The 21,514-nt window shown below is 40.3% G+C and overlaps 1 protein-coding gene across 6 annotated transcripts in view; it reads right to left on the bottom strand.

The window, feature by feature from the left end:
• Positions 1-21,514, bottom strand: part of RARB (retinoic acid receptor beta) — a 325,381-nt gene that overhangs the window by 78,955 nt on the left and 224,912 nt on the right. Inside the window, exon 1 of one of the 6 annotated variants that reach the window (XM_050329930.1) lies at positions 12,550-13,273. The exons of 4 other annotated variants lie outside the window; for them this stretch is intronic. In XM_050329930.1, the coding sequence (XP_050185887.1) occupies positions 12,550-12,706 (157 nt within the window). In that variant the 5' untranslated portion in view covers positions 12,707-13,273. Of the gene's footprint in view, positions 1-12,549; positions 13,274-21,514 lie in introns of those variants that run through there. One more of the 6 variants, XM_050329923.1, reaches the window with a different exon arrangement.

The following is a 21,514-nucleotide window of genomic DNA, read 5'->3' on the forward strand; positions in this document are numbered from 1 at the left end:
TGAGGAATGCTCATCATTTCACCTGTATGTTGTCTGTCATTACCATTCTCACGCGGAAGAGAAAAAATATGCACACACTGTACTGCAGGCGAACACCTCTGTGCTAACAGCATTTCCTAGTGACCTGGTCTTTCTTATTCAATACCTGCCTTCAACAGTGACTCCAGATAAGCTGCTCAGAATCGACTGCAATATCCCAGCCTTGCAAACAGGAAAAGTGTCAACCATACTTTATATAGAATATGGAAAAAAGATAGTTCTTTATTTCCAAAGAGCTGGAAAAACAGTATTTTGTCCTGATGCCTGCGGTCCCAAGAAACTTAAGGCAAAACTTATCCTCTGAAAAAGGGAAGTTATTATTTTCCAAAGGGATTAAAATCCAGGAAATCTCTGGCTAACGTGATCTAATAATTTTAAAATGTCTATATTATTAATATTCAATATTACAAGTATACACATAAGCATGTTTCACAAAACATACTTTTTTGAGGGTAGGGAGGGGGGACTGGACTTTTCCTGCCACGTTTGAGAGATCTGAGTCATCATTTACTGTAGAAATTAAGCTCTCTTTAAAAATGCTTTTCCAGTTGTCATGGTTAGAAAGATACACTATTAAATGAAAATTGATTCAGTGTCATCTTTCCAAATTTTCTGAACGACTCCTTTAGTGCATCTGCTCATTCTGAAAGAATTCCGAAGCCGTACCAAGTATTACTGACAACACACCAAGGCTGTTAAAAAAAATTAGATAGCAGTGAAACTATCTTAAGATCCAGAATACCTCTAACCTGTGGCTTTAGTGTTTCATGAATCACTGTGGCAAGGCACAGCAGACATTTTAAGGAATTAGTAAAATACAGTGCCAGAGAGCTGTTAGAATTGCTCTTAATTAATTGCTTTGAATTTCTTAGTATATGTCTAAGTCTGACCACTGCACAGTAGCATATAATTGCCCCTAACTGTAATATACCTAGGTCAGCTTTCCACAGAGTAAGTTTAGCATGATTTCATTTACTTCCCTTTCTGATCTTGTTTTGTGTCTCATTATGTGGACCTGTTGGAAATTTGGGGGAATCTTCTTAGTTCTTTTTCCACACTTTACTCACCAGATACGAGTTTGTCATCTAAATATGACAATCTATAAAAACAGTAATTAAAAAAATTCATAACCTGTGAACTCATGGAGCGCTCTCTGAGAAAACTCACCTCTGATCACCTTACATTGGGACCAGCCAATCCCAGTGGGACAGGGGCATATTTTGGAAAGCTCTCGCACCACCCAGGCACAGGGAAGACCTCTGTTTCATGGCACCCCCGGCATTTGCAAACCAGTTTGCCTGATCACTGCCTTCTATTGTTTCCCGAGATAAGCAGGGCCCCAGTGAACAATTAAAGCTTTCAATAAATAATCTGCAAGCACATTCATTTGATTTACTGTTATTTGATACAGCAGTTAGTTTCAATGGGGCAGTTACTATTGATCACGTAAAGTACTACAGACAAACATGAAACACTTCCAGAACTCCATGGATTATTACTCTTTATCTGCCACTCATCTGGGTTACTTGTAATGGCCGCGAAATTTAAAATCAATAAGAACAATTAGCGTTCGGTGTACTCTGAGGAATGAATCATGTGAAGTATGTTTTGTTACAAAAATGAAAGGCTGGAGAGCTTGCAAACACGAAAGACTCTTGCAAACAGCCAAACTCTAAAATAATTCATCCTGGTATTAGAAAGTGTCCAATCAAGGGGGTAAAGAAAAGAAAAAACTGGTATTTGAAATGCACACACAAGCTTACACAAAATTATAAAAAGGTATTGGTAGGATTTTCAAAGGAATAAAACTTTAAACCAGGCTAGTGAGAAAGACACACCAAAGTTTTCCTTAGAAAATTCCACTACAAGTCCTACGATTTCATACTTGCTCCTTGATCTCTACAGGAGTTTGGGGTTGTTAACCATGGCAGGACTTGCATCTACGTAGAAAATTTAGGACATAGGAACAGGTCTGACTCCTCTTCCCACTAGCTTTTACTGGAGTATATATCACCATAAAAAGTATCTAAATGTAAGAAATGAATGCAAAATGAAATTAATAAAGCTGGAAACTGATTTTAAGGTATACATATTGAAAAACACCTTCTTTCTTTAGATTCATAAGAATTAGTTGTGAATCTAATTAAATTGATGGAAATAACAGTATTTTGAGATCTCTGCCAGAGTAATAATTCTAGATAATTAAAATGCAAAGCAATAAGAGAAATGTTTTATCATTAAACTGTAACCAGAGCTCTGTGTGAAATCATCCATTCAGAAGACTTGTTTTTCATCAATTATTTGTTATTTATCTGATGTAAATATAAGAATGTCTAATTAAAATGTATGACTCCTTATGCAGCTTCTTGTCATTAAGACCAATGAAAGCATTCTGAAGACCATAATGAAATAATTATGTTTGCCTTTAAGAATCCTCTTCAACAACACATGGTAGTACCACACTAAATTAAAACATCAGGAACTAAATTTCTCTTGCATCTATTTCCATTTTCACTAATTATACCCCCAAGCTTTCCAATAGACCAGGCCCTAAAATTCTTTTGAAGCTGAAACAGCCTAAGGAACAGCAGCCTTTTCATAGTAATGGACTTTGATGAAGAAACAAAGGTAATACAGCCCTGGAAGCCTTAATATTTCAAATAGAGTTATCATGTGAAAATATGTGTTTATTTGAAAAATGAGGAAAAGATTGTTGATAAAAAGCCAAATATGTGTTCCAAGAGAACCAATACTTTGATTTAATCTCATTTAATTGCGTCATTCCTTCCTCACCTCTTTTCGTCAGAGTATTTTCTTGTTCTGCACAGAAATTCAAGTAAGCAAAAGCATTACAAACACGGTGTTACTGGGCAGTGCCACTGTACCATGGTGTAACTGAGCTCTGCTTTCACATTTTGGTAAAGGTGAAAACAGCCCCAGTAAACAATTGCAGCTTTCATAATGGACTCCATTTCAGGGAGAAGAGAACAGCTATTTTCCCAAACTGCTTCCAGACATGCAGTGCTTCCTAACACACAGTTCCTGCTTTAACCATGAAGTCTTGCAGGACCTCTCTAAAACAGAGAGAGAGGAAAGGATTCAGATAAGATAAAAAAAAAAAACCAAAAACACACCAAAAACAACCCACAGAAGGATGTGAGTCAGCTTTGACTTCTTGCAGGCAGCCGAAGGCTTCTTTTCAAAACTTCAGGGAGATAATGGATCCTTCTTGGTGTGGTCTTGAGATCAGTGAATGTTGCAATACGTGCAGAGCACAGAAAGATGAGCAGTTCACATAACCTGCATGGCACGTGACTATATGCACAACCAGAAAAACACAGCCAGAATGTGCTCTCCAAACGGAAAGACGAAGGCAGAGGTTCACTGGGGGATGAAGACTTGAGAAAAGTATCTTTCTCTGTTAGTCCCCCATCATCAAAGACACTGAAAGACATAGGTGATTTGCCATTTGTTCTGCATTTTACACCTTGCTTCAAAGTGTGGGGTGGAATCGGAAGGATTTTTGGGAAGACAGGTCTCCAAGACCTTACAGCCAGCCACTAAGGAGGATCTGAACTATACCCTGATCCAGTAACTAATAAAATTTCTTCCACAACTGAATGAAAAGAGAAAACTCAACAAAGCAACGCAAAGGAATACTCTGCATCATGAGGGGGGAAATAAAAGACCTCCCGAGACCAAAAGTTGAGGGGCAGAAGAATGAACAATGGCTTAAAACGAAACAAAGAACCTCCCCAAACTCAAGACCTGATCTGAACAATACAAATGCTCAGCCATGCGTAACATTTTAGCTACTCCTTTGTCTTGTGCCCTAAGCCAGAAACACTGAGGGTAGATCTCTGAGAAGGAGGAAGGGTTTGTGGAGACATTAGGATCTTTGATTAGAGCAACCCAGAGAGTTGTGCAACCCCCTCCCCCAGGGAGTTGAGCTTTGGGGAGCACAGGCTTTTCCCTGCGCCTTAACCAGGGTCCTGGGGGAAGCATCTGCCTGCAGATCCGCAGCCCTTGCCCAGGGGAAGGTCTGGGTATCAGGTATCGCCAGATGGCACTGTGACACAGTTTTCCAACTCCTTTTTCTCCTGTGTGAGTGAATGTTCAGTCTTGGAAAGACAGGCAACACTGGTCTTCCTTGTGAGTTTTTGGGTAGAAGATAAGGAAATAAAGCAGCAGAGGAGCTTGCTCCCTGCCTCAGGCTCCGCCCATGGACAAGTCCCTGAGCAACTATGCTGGAGGCTCTGAGATCCCTGAAAGCCAGGGTAGAGTTGCGCCGCGCCTGAACGCCTCTGTCCCAGATTGGTATTTGTGAACAAGTGAAATATTTAAATCAACTCAGATGCTGTTATGTTCACTTATCATGCAGGAACCTAGGAATCCTCTTGGTACCAGTCAGCAGCTAGCAGAAGAAGTGATTCTTGGACAAGATTGGAAGATGACACGGAAGTCTCGTAGGAAATGAAATACACACCTCTGTATGATGTGCTGCTGTGCCACCAGCCAGCTTGGCAGAGAAGACTACCATAGAGTGGTGCAATGGACATTTCAGGAACACCTCAAGCTGCATTCAGATTTAAAAAAAAAAAAAAAAAAAAAAAAAATCGCAGGATTCAAGACACCTTTTGTGTCCTTTAGCTGTTTTGGTGTGGGGGACAGAGGGTTTGTTTGGTTTTCTTTTGTGTTTTTGTTTGGTTGGTTTGGTTTTTTTTTTTTTGGGGGGGGGGGACAGGGCAGGGGGAATCGAACCTTTCCTTCCACTGTTTGTATCTTACAGGCACAAATGGCTTTCTAGAATCAAAGCACCACTGAAGAAAATCTGTGTTAAATCAAACTGCAGCTGTTGTCTCTGGTTGGTGCAATAGCAGTCAACTGGTTTGATTGCTCCACACCTCTGCTATATATCTTTAAAAGAAAAATGAACCTTCTTTCTTTTTAAGAAGAAGTGTTGGATGTTCATTGTGCTGAACCTGTAGCGCAGTAGCATGAACTTTTACTGGTATTTCATAAAAGTATTGGTACATAAATACACTAAACGCTCACTCATACAACCACTCTGTGTCTGAAACTCTTATTAAAATCAAGGGTGGAGGGCTGAGTGCATTTAAGTGCTTCACTAGATAAGGCTGTAAAACACAAAGATGTACTTAATTTGTCATTTCATTGTTCAAAGATCCTTGCTAAAAATACAATGTGAGCCTAGAGAAAAATATTATGATACAACAAAAATTCTCCAAACCATTAAAAGAAACTAAGCGGTGTTAAAAGATCTCTTTGTTGTGAGACAGTTTTCTGCTCTTTTTCTTAGGGGATGCACTTAGAGGGCGAAATGTAAGTCACTGAAAGTGCATAAAACGGAAATCCCTCCAAACTATGGATGGACTTTAACATCGTGTCCTTAGCAGTGAAGATCCAGAGTACTCTGAGAATTTATAAATACTCATTCAAGCTTTAACCTATTAAACCTATACAAGTGTCACTTGTATGTGTATATTTAACTTACATAGTTTTATAATATTCAGTTTATATATGGTATAAGCAGGGGAAAGAAAAATCACCTTGTCCAGGGGGAATAGAAGGTATATTATACACTCTGTGTCTAGGATTCTTTAAAACAGACTTGCTGGATTATATTTCCATCTCTCTTAACAAAAGTATTTGAAGAAGCTGCAAGGCTCAAACAGAACACTAAAAGCAAGTGGGGTCAGTTATATAAGGGCTAGCATTAGTTTGTTAAAAGTTTTTTCCCTACCCACTCCCAAATAAAGGGACAAAGAAGTGAACATTGTGGGAATGTGTTTCTAAACCACATGATATCCTTATCAGATTGTCATGTACAAGGGAGGTTCTCACACAGGGACCCCATGCTGGTGAGCTGCCCTGTCACATGATGCAAGTTCTACACTCCTATTCAGATTACTAAAATGAGCTGAAGAAAGCTAGATTTCCCCCTCCTCCCTCCCTCCTCCCCAAAATAAGCAAAATGCACAGTGACCAAAGTCATATTAATTCACTGCCACTGGGAAAACAATCTTGAGCAGCTGCTAATGATAAGTGAGTATATGAAGAAGATAATCTAGCTGTTAAAATCTATACCACAATTAATAAATGATGAGCAGACTTTAATGCATGGAAGCAAACAGAGAATTGGAGAAACCTGTGAATCAGATAAAATAACAAAAAAACTTTGGTTGACTTGAAAATTTTTAGAAAGACAGTAAAATGTTTTTATAAGCAAGTCCTACTTTGTCCTGTGTCTCTATTTTCACTGTTGATGTTGTGAACTCTGTCACTGAATTACTTTTTTATATGGTTTGGGGGAAGTGGAACAATCCTGTAAACATTTTTAATAATTAAATGAAGGTTCTAAATAGTAATTGGTCATTCAAATACATGGCTTGTTTAAAAAATGCTGAGGGAGCTCCTAGATGCTCAGCATATTTGGAAATGAAGCCATGAAATGTGGATTTAGGATGCTAACTTTAGGCTACTGTTTCTGACATTCTTAACTTTTGAAACACATTTGTTCATGCAACGACGAATTAGCAAAATCTCAGACCTTAGATTATTTTTAAAAAGTTTAAAATCCACATTTTTGGATGCAAGTTGTTTACAGATTACAATTAGGAGGAACAGCTAAGATTACTGTGACCAAAAAACTGCACAGAATCATTTCCACATGATACTAGTTTGTTTATTTTATACCTAGAATATGGTTCTCATAAAAAAGGTGGCAGCAGTAGACAAAAGACATTACTCTGGGTTTGCCTGCTAGAAAATTCAGCGTTGTTACCCTCCTGCCTATATCTTTTCCTGCAGCACAGACAAAATGATTATTCTGTTAGTTTAAAATAGTTTTGAGCATTTTCTGGCTTGTATTTTTGTGGTTCCATTTGGTTTGAAAGGGCTTGGATTTCAGCAAGAAGTGGCATGGGTCACAGTGCATGGGGACAGACTTCATGCACGTGAGCAAAGGTCAAAATCAATCATAGCTTTGTATTTCCAGGCCTATTACTTTTGGCAGTTTACCCTGCCAGAAGGGGCTAAAATATTTGCCTCCCAAAAGGAGTAAACATCAATAGGAGCAGGAATATAATCAGATTCTCAAACACTCAGCAATGAGAAATGAGGGAAAAGGATCCCCTCCTCTCCGTAGCCACTAAGCCACTTAAACATTAGATGCAACATTTTCAGCAAAAAGTTGAAAGATTTCACAGCACAGTGACTTGAAAAGGACAATAGGCCTATTTAGGCAATTATATTATGCAGGCTTTGTTATTAGGCAGCCCTGCTCAGTCCCAGAAAGTCTGGATAATCAAAAGTGTCCAAGTACAGGAAGGGGAAAAGTACAACCCCACCCTCCCGCACAGCCGCTGCCAGGACCTCTGGATTTGAAGGGTAAAGTCTATTTACCGAAGTTCCTTGGCCATTTTATACATCAACTGATATCCTTCCTCATGGGGCTGCGTGCTACAGCCTAGCAGAGCTCTGGAAAGCCCTCTGAAACCACAACTAATTTGGCCCCAGTCGCCCGCCCCTGTAAATTCACTGCTGAGAGGCTGCTGCCAGCCCCCTAGGCAGAAACTGCGAGGGGAGAGGGAAGTTCCCCCCTGGCTCGCACGCATACCAGTGCCGGTCCCCACGGCCAAACAGATCTGGAAACTCATCGCAGCTGTGCTCTGCTTTTGAGGTCTCAATAGGATGGGGCATAGCGCGGCTGGACCGCGGCAGACAGCAGTCCTTCTGAGCACAATGTCCCTTTCACAACCCCACTCCCAAATCTAAATGCTGGCTGTGTAACACAGCCGCACTTCATCCGCTGCGTAAAGGGCGGTATATAAATTAGACCTGAGCAAAACCAGTCTTTTGGCGTGTTTAGGGGAGGTGGAACCGTAATCCGCCGACCAGGGCGCCTCACTCCCCGTGCGCCCCTGAGCAAAGCCCCTCACCTTGGCTGGGCTGCAGTGCTGGTGTGACGCACACACGGTTAAGAAAAACGGCTCAGCAGTAAGTGGGGATTTAAGTGGATGTGAGGATGACTAACTTCGCTGTCTGAAACACTATCTCTGTCTTTCAACTCCTTAACTTCACCGTAACCCTCTTCAAGGCATCGACTCACCAGCCCGGCTTTGTTCTTACAAGTTGCACCTTTGCTGCACAGACTCATTAGGCAAGCAGGGAGTCACCCAAAGATATGTTGTTTTTCATCCAAGCTTATCCCACCCTGACTTCACCAGCGAACGCCTCTCATCATTTTTGTCTGCAGGAGTTTTTGACAGTGGTGCGTGTCCCTTAGAGCTTTCCTGTGCCAGCAGACGAATCAGGCTAACTGCATTACAATCTACGTTGAGAATAGTTTTCTCCCTTCAATTAATTTGGAAGAAAAATATCCCCACGCAATTTTTTTTTTTTTAATACAGTGGATCAGAAACAAACATTTTTTAATAACGTATTTCAGGACATTAAGCTAGAAATATACAAATTTAAACAAAGACTGTATCCCTAAGCAAATCAATACTAGCGATTTAGCTGTAAAGTTTATAGATGAACTTTAAAGAAAATAACCTGGTTTAAACAGATCTTGCCTTCTGGGCACTAGCAAACACACCTGCAGCAATTTGATACTTGGGAATGCAGATTACAAGTCCTTCACTTCAAAATGTTTGTTTTTAAATTCAGAAAGATGAAAGAAAATAAAGTAGTGAGCTTTTGTGGTTTGTTTTTTTTTTTTTTTGGGGGGGGTGTTTTTTGTTGTTGTGGTGGTTTTTTTGTTTGTTTTTTTTTTTTTTTTTTTGAGCACAGATGTTTCCAAGTGGTTGTGGGAAAAAAGAACCTGACCCAAACATTGCAATAATCCAGAATTCTGAAGGAAAACATGCACCTTCTGGAGTCCAATCTTCATGAACTTTCTAAAAGTTAATAATTGCTAGCTCCTCTCTAGGCAAACACCTCCTACCAAACTGAAATAAGAAGTCTATACTACACAAGCCCCAACATCCCAGTGTGTTCTGCTGCCATATCCATAACTTTTGCCTTCATCAAATTTTTCATGCTTGTAACCCTAAGGAAATGCAGTAGGCAGTAGTCTTCTACTTGATATAATTAGCTGAAACAGTACATAATGCCAAACAAACTTCCTCTTGTTTTGGGCCTGCTCATTTGGTTTTTTGCCTGTTTAATTAATGAAGACTAATGAAGACTTTTTTTAATAGGCTTTTCCAAGGTCAGATCGCCATTCTTTGCAGCTCTTCTCTCAGGACCTGTCCTGTTCTCACTTCCGCAGTATTTAGTTAGCTCACGTTTCACCAAAAGTTACTGGTTTTCTCTCGGTGTTTGTTGCCGCTGCACTACAAGGGAGCAGAAAATTCTAGCTTACTTAAGAAACTATAGATCATTCATTCTTGCAATCTCAACTCTTTTGTCCTTCTAAGAACTATCCTTGTCTAATTTGATTATAGTGACCTGATTTTTATCTTATGACAAAAGGAGCGAGAATGAATTACGATTAAAAGTGCAGTTGGTTCCACTCTCATTTCTGAGTCCATAATTTTCTTTGCAAACAAATAATTTCATTTTAAATCTACTAACTAATATCACATCAAACATCAACATATATGAGTGCAAAATTAGGGGGGTTTTGGGCGTGCTTGTAAAACATCGCGCAATACGCAATGGCTAACAGTTGCACTGCAAACCCATGGCAAATTTTTCCTCCCGCAGGGGAGAGGAAAAAAAATACCACACAAGTTAAGGTCATGTTTGGGTTGTGCCTTATCCTCTATTTTTACTTTGCAGACTCTCGTGGACTAGAAAATTCATGATGCTGCAGGAGTGCACTAGCTTAGTGAATCGTAATAGGATTAACGTACTGAAGATGTGCTGAAGTTGGAGACCTACAGCATTCTGCCCTAAACTCTGCAATGGCCAATTTTGCCAGCGTTTCAATTGAAACCCTGATGCTGTCTGGGGTTGTTACTGGTCTGCTCTGAGTCTGCACTAGCCATGTACTATTCCCTCAACAACCATTTACGTTTTACTCTACAATCACATCTCTATCAAAGCAATATTTCCAAGGCCTAAAGCAAGGGCTGCAGGTGTACTGCCTTTTTTTTTTCTTTTTTTTTATTTCTCAGAACCAAAAATAAAACAACAAAGTAGACCAAAAAAACCTATCACACATCTAACAATTACAAAACTTGGCTATTATTACGTTCCATTAAATCACTGAGATCTTCTTAAAAATGGAGAATCAGGAAATTAAACATTGCTATCTTTGTATTTATAAGCACTGGAGCAACCTTTAAACTATTAAAAGCTTTCTGGACCACAAAAAAGCTGGTTTTGTCATTATTTTCATGAGATGCCAGATAAAAATCTTACACTTTGAGAGACTTTTAGTATTTTAAAATCCATTAATATATTTACTCATATGCATAAACTGCTTACACTTTATTCAAAATTGAAAACAAAATTTGCTCCAGTAATCAAACAGTAAACTTAATTTGGACCTTAACTAAATTCTTTTTTCCACATTTCTATTCCATTAACTTTCACAGTTCAAATTACAGCCATCGTGTTATAATTCAGGTTTTGGCCCAATTTTAAATTCCCATCCAGTGAAGATTAATCCAATTGCTTACAAAGTTACAGGACTGGATTCCTGAATGCATTTTCCTGTATTTTTATTTACTCTTGTTAATATGAGTTTCTTTGATTAGCTAAACTTTGCTGTTATCAACACTTGTCTCTTATCACAGGCCCTAGGCAAATGACATATTTACCACTCATTCCATTCTGATAAGGGTAATCCCGTGTTTAACTTGCCCAAGAACAAACACCATATATTTTGGTTTTAAGAATCCTGCTTCTAGGTATTAACAACATACAAAAGAATGAGCAGGACATTTTAAAACCAGAAGTTATTTCAAAAATATTTTGCGAGTGTAAGCTTTTAACAACAGTATATGCGTCCTACTCCAGTAAAGTTTATTTAATTCCAAGTTTCCGCAATATCACCGCTGAAGTTATACTAAACTTTAAAACATGAAAGGAGGAAAACACATTTTTAGTAAAACATCTGGTTTGGATTTTTGTTTTTGCTAACTGAGGCTCTCCCGTAGCTAGTAACGTTATTTTGAAGTAAAAGCTTTGTTTCATAATTTATTTGAAGCATTTTGAAAACAGCGCGACGAAAATAAATATCCCATGCTGAACTTCACAGTCTCCTTTTAATTGTAAAGATATCAAAACATTTGCAGTGTTGTAGGCTGGTAGTCACTGTTTTTTACAATTCTGTTTTCATTACTCAACCCACACAAACGTCATATGGTGACTAAAAACTTTTGAGCAGAGTGAAACACATTATTTCACCAAACATTTTTAAATTTATTTTTCAATTCCCCCCTCCACCCTTCAGAGATATTGAAGGGAGAGCTCTTCTTATTCCTAGTTAACTTTTTAACTTACTGCGAAACAAAAATTCAAAACAGATTGATACAGTTAATGGTGTACTGAAGTGCCCGAGAGCATGCTAAAAACATTTTGATAGATAGCCAAGTCATTTATCTAAATCACCGTCAGAGCAATGAAGCATCCTGCAAGTTTTTATGCAAAGTATAAGGTAATGTTTTCTGGCACTTTTTGTCATTTCTCAAACTTTAAACTGGGGTGTTAAAATACTGCTATTGTTTACCAACTATATATTTCAGCAACAAATCAAGGCCCTATAACATAATAGTACATTTTCAGAAGTGTCATACCACTAACTCTCGCTCCTCTGTTAACCAGTGCAACGCTGTCTGCATTTCAAGGTACAGAAATAATTGATGGTTAAACTCAAAGGGTGTTCACAGTAAGTAGTTTTCTAGCAAAACAGCAACTTCTTAGAGCAACAAAGTGAAGAAGAAAGGTGGCAGCAAGGTCAGTACAAAGAAATATTGCCTTTTCTTCGGAAACTTAAAACTTCTGTCTGATTTTTGGAATGGCACCTACCCACTGCAATTCCACATCTTTGCAAGAACTGGAGACAGCAGCATTTTAATTGCTTGGCTGCTCTGCTAAAATGCACTTTGAGACAACATGCATCCTGATTATCAAATGTGCTACAAAATTAGATTAAGGAGAAAAAAAAAATAGCTACCACAGAGATGTTATGTAAATTCATCCTTCACTGGTTGGAGTTTTGCAAGTATTACATTACAATTTTATGTGTTCCTGTTTGGCTCCACAACTGCTCTTAGGATCTGTGTGCCACATGAGAAGGGATAAACAGAAAGAAGTCCGGTGCTTCTTTCCTTTTTCCCTTCTTGCCAAATGGAGAAAAAAAAGCTTGCAAACCACATTTTGCAAAAAAACTCACCCCACCCCTCATTATCTCTGCACTTAATTACGAGTCTTTCTTTTTTAAACATGCAAATAAATAAATAAATGAAATAATAACAACAACAATAATAATTATAGTAATTGCTTTAAAGTGGAAAAATAACAGTTGGGACCTACATTGAGCACTGTGCCGGTGTTGCCACTCTGTTTGTGCCAATCCACTGAAGCATGCTTTGAGAGCCTTCTCCTGGAGCATGCAGGAAGACGGACTCGCAGTGTAGAAATCCAGCATCTGAGCAGGGCTCACTGCTAGAACGTCCATACAGTCAAACATGATTCCCCTTGCACAGAATGCCTGCAAAAGTGCTTTCCTCTAGGTGTGGAGGAAAATGGCACATAAAAGTACACCCAACTCCATCAAACTCTGCCCCTTTTTTGGCACGTAGGCTGTTGGTCTTTTTCCCAGACCAGAATCATGAATTATGACAGACAACACAGCTAAAAGCCTGTAATTGATCCAAATGATCATTTACCATTTTCCAGGCTGCCCAGCCAATCCAGCAAGATGGGGGGATGCGAGCCGCATTCCAAGTTTTAGCTACCACCAAATTTCCCCCAAAATTTCTTGAGAGTCAGTCCAGCTCCTGGGGCAATCGCCGGGTGCGTGCCGCGTCCCACGCCGTGCCAATCGCCCACCTCCCCGGGATAAAACAGCTCCGGTAGAGGCTCGGGATCCCCCTCGGCCGTGAATAGATGCTTCTGCCTCTGAACAGCTCACTTCCTACTACTTGTGTCACAGGGAATGAAAGATTGAATTGCCTAATATATGCGAGTGAACTTTCCGTGAACCCTTCCCAGGCTGCTAACCTTCAAATGACCCAAGCGGTCTGACATCACCAGCTCCCAGGATTCTCACACGCCTTCACAACTCCCAGCAGCCCTGCAAAAAAGCAGGCAGGCAGGCAGGCAGGCAGGCGGGCAGGCAGGCAAAGGCGAGCCCCAGCCATGCCGGAGTCGCCCCGCTGCCGCCGAGCGGGCGGGCGTGGACGGGGAGCCCAACTTCCAAAAAGACCCAAAATAAAAAAGTAATTAAAAAAAAACCAAACAACCAAACAACAGTGAAGAGAAGGGGAACGGGGTGGGGAAACAAACAGCGGTGTTTTCAGCGGTTGTAGGGAACGGAGCATTTTTAAATTCCAGTTCGAATTTTCTAAAACTTCTGTGCCTCCCCCCGCCCTCCCCACATTCCTTTCCTCCCCGGAGAGGCCAAGACGGAGGCGCAGGCGCTGCCGCTGTTCCACAGCCTGGGACGAGGACTCGCCTCGGCTTCTCGGGCGGCGGGTCTGGGCTCGGAGCAGCCTCATCCCAGCGCTGGCCCGGCACACGCCAGCAGGGACCCCGCTCAATGCCACCCGCAGGGACCCCGTTCAATACCACTCGCAGAGACGGTGGCCGGCGCCAGCCCCACTCCCAGCGGGGAATCTCAGGGGCTCGTCCCTCCTGGGGCGTGGGGATGGGGGGGAGGGGGGTCAAACCAATCTCTCCTCACCACCCTCCCTCACACTGGCTCCTAAATCACCCAGCGCTCCCTGGCTTCCCCGATGGACCAGATTTGGCACTGCCGGGGAGGGCTGGTGCCCACCACTCAGCCTAGGGCAGGAGGCAGCCACGCATCCCCTCCTCTCCCTTCTCAGCCCCGCTGCTGGGTCCTGCCTGTCTCTGATTAGCAGAGAGGGGCTGAGGCTGCTCCCGTGGCCCCGGAGGGGCTGTATCAGCTTTCAGAGGGCTAATAAGCCCCAGCTTCCCGGGAGGGGAGAAAGGCCACGAGCTAAGCCGTGGGGAACAGAACTCAGCCCGTGGTGCTGAGCAGGGACACTGTGACTGTCCCCTCCCTAGGGCAGGAAGCCCCAGCCACCCCCTCACAGCCATTCTGGAGTCAAGGGGCTGCTCCAACCCACCAGGGTCTCTGTGAAACCACATTGCCAGCAGCTCTCCCTCATGGCAGGAGTAGGTGTCAAAGCCTTCACAGGTGTGTGGTGAGGATGCCACAGCCAGGCCTGTGCTGGCCCACCATTTGCAGCAGGCCAGCAGATACCTCTGTGTTTTTTAGGTAAATGACTACCTTCTGCAAAGTCTTGCTCACTGAGAAAGACTCCACTGAGGCTTCCACCAGTCTTCATTCCTACGGACAATTTAAAAATGAAAAACAACAGCCTGGAAACGCTCCCTTTGCCCCAGTGGAAAGAACATGAGCTCAATAACCACATGCACGCTTTCATTTTAAATGAATGAGCCAAGCCACCTCAGCCCCAGCAGAGTGAGCATCCTCCAGGAGCAAGGCACATAGGAGCCTCGCTTCCCGCTCCAAGGAAGCTCAGATTCGGAAACTGGAAAACGAAATGCTTGATTATTGTCTGTTTCTTGCAAAGCCCAACGTGGGGGTCGGGCAGAGAAGGGGACACTGTGCGCAGGCATGGCGCACCACTGGCAACCGTAAAGAAATGCTGGAGAGAGACTCACCCTGGGACCTGCGCAGCCACTTTAATGGATGTGGTGTCCCCTCTCCACAAAAAGTCCTTTGATGAACCGAAAGCTCTCTGACAATGCCTGCAGATTGTATTAACAAAACTTTTCACACAGGTTCAAGAATTAAAAAAAAAAAAAAAAAAAAAAACAACCCACAAAACAAAACCCCCCACAGCACACACACTTGTTCCCTGAAACTGATACACCCACGTTGAAAACCAGAGGCCAGCAAAAAGAGCTGCTGCAATCTGGAAGCGAATCCTTTTGAAGAGATAAAAACAAAAGCTTTTCTTAGCCTCCTTCCCCTCTACGGGAGAGTTGTGGTTGTCCGTTCAGCAGGCAGCCTTTCTTCCCGTCTTCCCTTCAGGCAGAAGAGTTACAAATGCTAGAGTTTAACAGCTTCTTTTTAAGGACTTTCTCAGCCCTTTGGGGTGTCCTCCCCTAGCCTGAACCCCTCCAGCTGAAGAAGCCCTTGACACTCTCTAATCCAAAATTTATGCACAGCATATGCTTACCAAAAAAAACTATCCTTCAGGGAAGGCTTGTTTAAACCATTTCAGCACAGCAAACAGTGTTTGTTGTATTAAAAATGCAAGTGGAAAAGTGGCTAAATTTTTGTTTATATCTCAGCTGGCTATGTTGCTACAATTTTGTTTTGAATAGCAAAGCTAAATTAAAAGACAGTATTTTCTAACCAGAGGACACAGGACACACGAGAAGTTTGGAATATATAATGTGTCACCACAAAAATAACTGGAAAGGATGACATAAAACACAGTATTTTGTCAGTCTCCAATTTAGGGAAAAAACAGCTTTTTATGTGTGGACCAAGGTTCTTGGAACAATTTAAGCTTATGCCAAGAAAAACATGTTGCCCATGTGAGTTAAAGTAAACAAAATCAGACAAACAGAAACATACAGTTATGTTTCTTCCATTAGCAGTCTTAGAATAATATATTCAAAAATAAAACCTGTTGGTTATACTCAAAACGTAGACTGGCAACTTCTGGAAGTAAATGTTGGGAAGTCACGCTTCACTGCGTATGAACTGAAAAAAGATTAGTTTTTCTCAGTGTATCTAAATAAGCCAGGTAGCTCATGCTTTATTACGAATAATAGTTGCATTAATTCTTATTCTTGTTACTAAAGCCACATGTAATTAAAAAATTCCTCAAACAGCCCAATGGTTTGCTCTCATATTATTTCTACAACACAGTAACCTATGCATCTCGTATTTCACTTTGAAATAGTATGATACTCATTTTTCTTAGAGTATCAGGAAAAAAAAATCATAAAATGGGGGGTATTTTCTAATTTAGATCAGGACTAACCATAATTATTTTGATAACTAATAGCCCTCTAAGTCAAACGTAATGAAACTTTAAGTATTGCCACATATTTTAAATGCCTACCCAACTCCCACAGAGGTACAAGGAGGCAACAGCTCTCCAATATCTTCCACTTTATCCATGCAAAGAAATTGTGATTTCACATCATTGCTTTATACCTGTTTTCACTCAGACTGTGATAGCAGAAACTTTACAATAAACATATTCTTAGCTATAAGTAAAATAAAAAGCTCAAGTCAGAAATCTATTTCCTTTGGTGTTACTGTATATTTGTCAGTGTGACATAGCACATTTGAAACCCATAATCATAAAACAAAAATTTACAGCCAAGGTTTAGGGTCTACATCTGTTTCTCTGGTTTTTGTACTACAATTACCCACTGGACAATTCAGAAAGCAGCACTATGAATCATGTACTGCACACATGGTTGTGCTGGTCACTTTTTCGTTAGTACAAGAGGCTGACGATGCCATAATATGGTTCACTGAGAGAGAGGGAGAGCATTAACTAGAATTAGGATGAGTACACCAGGCTCTCTAATAAAAATTACTTTACAAGAAGCAATAGAGTACTCGAACGTTACAGGCATATTTATAGGTTGGAAAAATTAAGAAGTACATGTGAAAATTCTCCCAACAGAAGTACCTCAGGGGAAGCAGCCTTTTTTTTCTTTTGCATCCATTTTACTATTAATCAAATGTAGCACTCTCTTGAAACAGTTTTGACAGCAGAGTAAATGGTTACTAGTGAATGATGTGTGTGTTTAAGCAGTGAAAGCAGAGACAAAGTGATGTTTTCTTCTACTCCCTAGGCAAGAACTGACACTAAGCTTGCTGCCTCAGCTTTGATACTCACAGATTCCTTTGTGTCAGTTGCTGGGAGAATCACTGGCAGTTCACTAACCCTGCCTCACACACAGGCTTTGATTTTTACCTCTTCATTGACGATAGATGTTAATATGAAACAGTACTTGTCTGCCTTGATGGGTTTTTTTTCTTTTTTTTTTTTTTTTCTCCCCCAAAACTGGTGATACAAGGATACAAGTTTTGAAATCTAAAAACTTGAATTCCCCCTTCACTATATGTAGTTTTTAGTGTTGAAGGATGTTTTCCTCGTGTCTCAAGCACATGAATGATGTCAAAAGATTATGGGGAAGAAAATCAGTAGGTCACAAGAGAATGGCTGAATATTTAAAACTCTAAGGTAGGCCTAGTAAATGGGTATCAATCCTGAGCAAGAATTGCCCAGAAGAAAATAAAACAGTAAAATTACTGGCATGAAATGGCACAAACGACTTGGAAAAATATGAAATACAGTGAAATTAAGTCAAAAAGGGGGTTCTTCTGACTGCTATATACTACTATACACAGCTTGCAATGACCAAAACAGGAATTTGCACATAACAGGAAGAATTACTTCAGGCCTGAAATATAACTGCAACTGGTGAAAGACTATTCAGTGTAGAGCAGTATTTTATTTCAGATGGGAAAAGCAGCTCCAGACCAGAACTCGGGCGTGCAACCAGTCTGCGAATCACTTACTGATAAAGGCTTTTTGTCTGTCTTAATCAGTGGGTATGTATTCGTAAAGTTGCCTTTAAAGCTGATTGCTTAACTTAAAGGCTATAAAAATAATTCATCTCCACAAACTTGAACACACAACCATGTTTCTTAGAATCCATACAATTCTTTGGCCTGGAGCCAGTGGAAAAGAACTGCCCTATATGATAAAACTGGAAGTGTTTCTGGCTCAGCAATCCATTTCTAAGAGTGACTGCTACTAGACCTTTTTAAGGAAAATACAGGAATCCCTAGTGAATGGCGAGGTATAACTCACCCAAAGGTCCTCTAATAGCCGGTTCTCTAACAGCAAATCACTTGAGCATTAAAGCATGAGATTTAATATCCTTTCCAAATTTGTTTTTGGTAATAGCCCTCATATTCTAGATATTCATATATAGCCAATGTCTTTTTGGATTGTGATAAATTTGTAGCTCTGTGACACAGAAGTAGATAGTAAGTTACTGGGCTTTGAGACAAAGAAGGATAACTATTTAAAAAAAAAAAAAAGAAAGAAAAAACAAAACAAAACAAATGCACTGTAAAACTCACCCACCTTACAATTAAAGGCAGACCAAACTACACCATTCTGAGGCCCCAAAGCCTGACTGCTGTAGGCTCCAGAAAGGTTGGCAAAGAGGTAATGATGTCATATACATAAGGAGAGAACAACATGGATTTTTGAAGGATATAAAAAGAAAAAACGTTATTAGATTAAAATTGGCTACTGAATCTACACTTGCTGTTTAGGAGGATCCTGCAGTGCAAACATCACTGCTAAATGGTTGTCAGAAAAAAACAGAAGTGAGGAAAAAAAAGGTTTGTTTCATTTTGCTTTCTTTTTCAATGACCAGAAACTGCTGTTTCAAGGTTTAGCCAAGAAAGAGATTTTTACTGCTAGTGTATAAACCCCTCAAAACAGAGTTATAATGGAAATGCTGAGGTAACTGGAGTGCCATGCATGGCGCTGACACATTGCATTGTATAATGCAGGGAGAATGAAGGTTGTGAGATCTATAAAACCAAAGTAGAAGTGTGGTGTTTGAAAGAGCAGAAGAGCAAGTAGAAATGTTGAATATTAAACTGCAGAGAATACTACTTCTAACAATAACGTTTCCTATATGGTGAATATGCTCATGCTTGTCTGAAAGGAAAAGAGCACAGAGCTCCACTAAAACTAAAAGAGAGATTCAGAAAGGATGTTTGAGTAAATACTTTGTTTCTGCCTTCTTTAAGGAGAGGAAAATAAATTACCGAACAAAAGGATAGTATTTCCTGATGTTCTGATATCCTGGAAGGTATCTCGGAATGTATAAATAAATAATGTTAGAAAATGCAGAATAAATGGGAGTTCCAAACACAGACAACTTACAACCCTAGTTGTAACCAGAATCAGAATAGAAACTGGGACAACTGTTGCCATAGGTTCACTAATGGCAGCTTAAACTTTTAGTGGAGAGGTAACCCTGATGGCTTTCTTCCAGCAAAAGATCAAAATTACCAAGCAGTAACTGGAACTCCAGCTCAGTACATACATATATTCCAACAAAGACTAAACCTCACCTAAGCCCTGTTAAACTTAGAACAGACTTAGGCAGCACTTACGGCTTGTGGTCCTGTGGTGCTGGTAAGGACAACCCATATAGAGGGATCCCAGAGGCCTGAAATAGCTAAAACGCTTGAGTGGAGCTCTGGTCACATAAAGTCCAATGCACATTGAACTGAATTATGCCATTAATGTAAACTGCAATAGATCCATGCTCAGCAGCTTGACACGTGTATTCGTGACAATCTAGTTCCTGTTTAACTCGTTCCCAAATCTACACCCAACACTGAAAGAACAGTCCAGTATCCTATCTGTGGGCATCTTAAAAAGCAAAATGAAGGAGTGACTGGAAAATGTTCTGGTATAGCTACCTGGCTAGCAGAGGTAATGACAGCAATGACAATGTGGTGACACAGCCTGAAATCTGCTGGTAATGACAGTCATCAAGCCAACACCTCTATTCTGCCTGTTGCACTATCACACTGTACCTTCGCACCTTTGTTTTTATCATGCAGACATACTTCTGTTTGGGAACAGCCTGCATAAATTTTTGCTGTTAGTGAGGTAGAATTACTCAGAAACTGAGGTATATATTTGGTGAAATGGTGCTCCTTTTCTTTTGTAGAACATATGCCATCAATAATGTGTTAAGTAACTGAGGGCACATGTCCTCTCAGGAACACTGTTATCACTGTAACTTTATTGATGTAGCCTGAAAAGTAAACTTTACTAACGGGGTCAGTTTTACAAGCTTACAGGTTATCATAGTGTAACTACTGTTGAGCAGGTAAGGGATTCCATATATTCCTTTTATACTACAGTCACTGTCCACAGCTGGGCTGTTACAGGTAAAACTCTTTCAAAAAGGAATAATTGCTTTCTCACCTACATTGTTATACCAATGCAGCATTGAAACATAGATGAGATCTCAGTTAAAATCAGGCTGGGCGGGACTTCACTCGCATTCAGAACAAGCAGCGGCACGATCAATGCTGCCCAGTCTGAAATGTTCACAAGATGTTCATGGTTTTCAAACTCTACTAAAATACACCTATCAAATTTTTTTTAGTGTGTCCCTCAAATTCTACTTGACTTCCGCAATTTAAGCCAACAAAGAAAAATCTGCATGGTCTCAACGGGCTTCAGTGAGGTAGTCCCACATGATTAAATAGATTTGCAAATTCCCATACCCTTGGACCGCAAGACTCCCATATTGGGCCACAGAAGGGACTGGATGTCCAGACATATTATGTCCATGCTCAGGAATCATAACTGACACACATGTTTTAATCAAAGGGGATTTACAGGGCTGGGTTGCAGTTAGAGATTGTGGTGGTCAACAGCATATTGCCCCAGTTATTGTGAGGTATCATGAATTTTTTGCCCTTATGGGACCTTTGTGCAAAATGTAATGAAGGATGTGCAAGGTGGTGTCTAAGCATGTGAGGCAGCATTTTAGGCTTCATAAAATTATCAAATAAAACTTTTTTATAAGAAGTTTTATAAAACTATATTATAAAACTAATTTATAAAACTATCAAACTGGTTTTACATAAACCAGTCCAAAACATTTCATTTGGATATCTTGAGCCTTCTTCTGACTGAACTATTCTTCATAGACCTTGTCATCACACATTAAAAAAAAAAAATCTCAATCTCATATGGAGACATGCAAAGAAAAATGTGTGGAAGGTTACTCTTTCCTTTGCAAAATGCCTCCAAGATCTCACCCTTGCTGCATCCATCCACTCTGTCTTTGGCACAAAGTATCCCAAAGAATATGCCAGAAGACAGGGTTGTGGCCCAGCTTTTTCAAGGAATTATCAAGATTGATGGACAGGTACAGTAAGCCTCAGTTGTGTTTAGTAACACGAATGAGGCATGTGCACATTCCCAATTCTGAGAAATATGTTGTAATTATCCTTAAAAAGTACAGCATGATATTATCTACAATCAGATCCTAAATGTCTAAACTAAATGACAATATAGTGAATATGTGTTATTTAAAGACTTGAAAATGTTACAGGTCCACCTGCTGGATTTTCAAATTTATCTAAAAATGGTTAGGGTTTTTCTTTTCTTTTTTTTCAAAACAGACTTCCTCAGAGTAGAAGCGCACACCTCTGGTACTAAAGCCTGTCCTGTTAGCTGAACAATGCAGG

Source organism: Myiozetetes cayanensis, unplaced genomic scaffold (assembly GCF_022539395.1).
Source record: "Myiozetetes cayanensis isolate MyiCay16 unplaced genomic scaffold, myiCay2020 scf1, whole genome shotgun sequence".
In the NCBI taxonomy this organism is placed as follows: domain Eukaryota; kingdom Metazoa; phylum Chordata; class Aves; order Passeriformes; family Tyrannidae; genus Myiozetetes; species Myiozetetes cayanensis.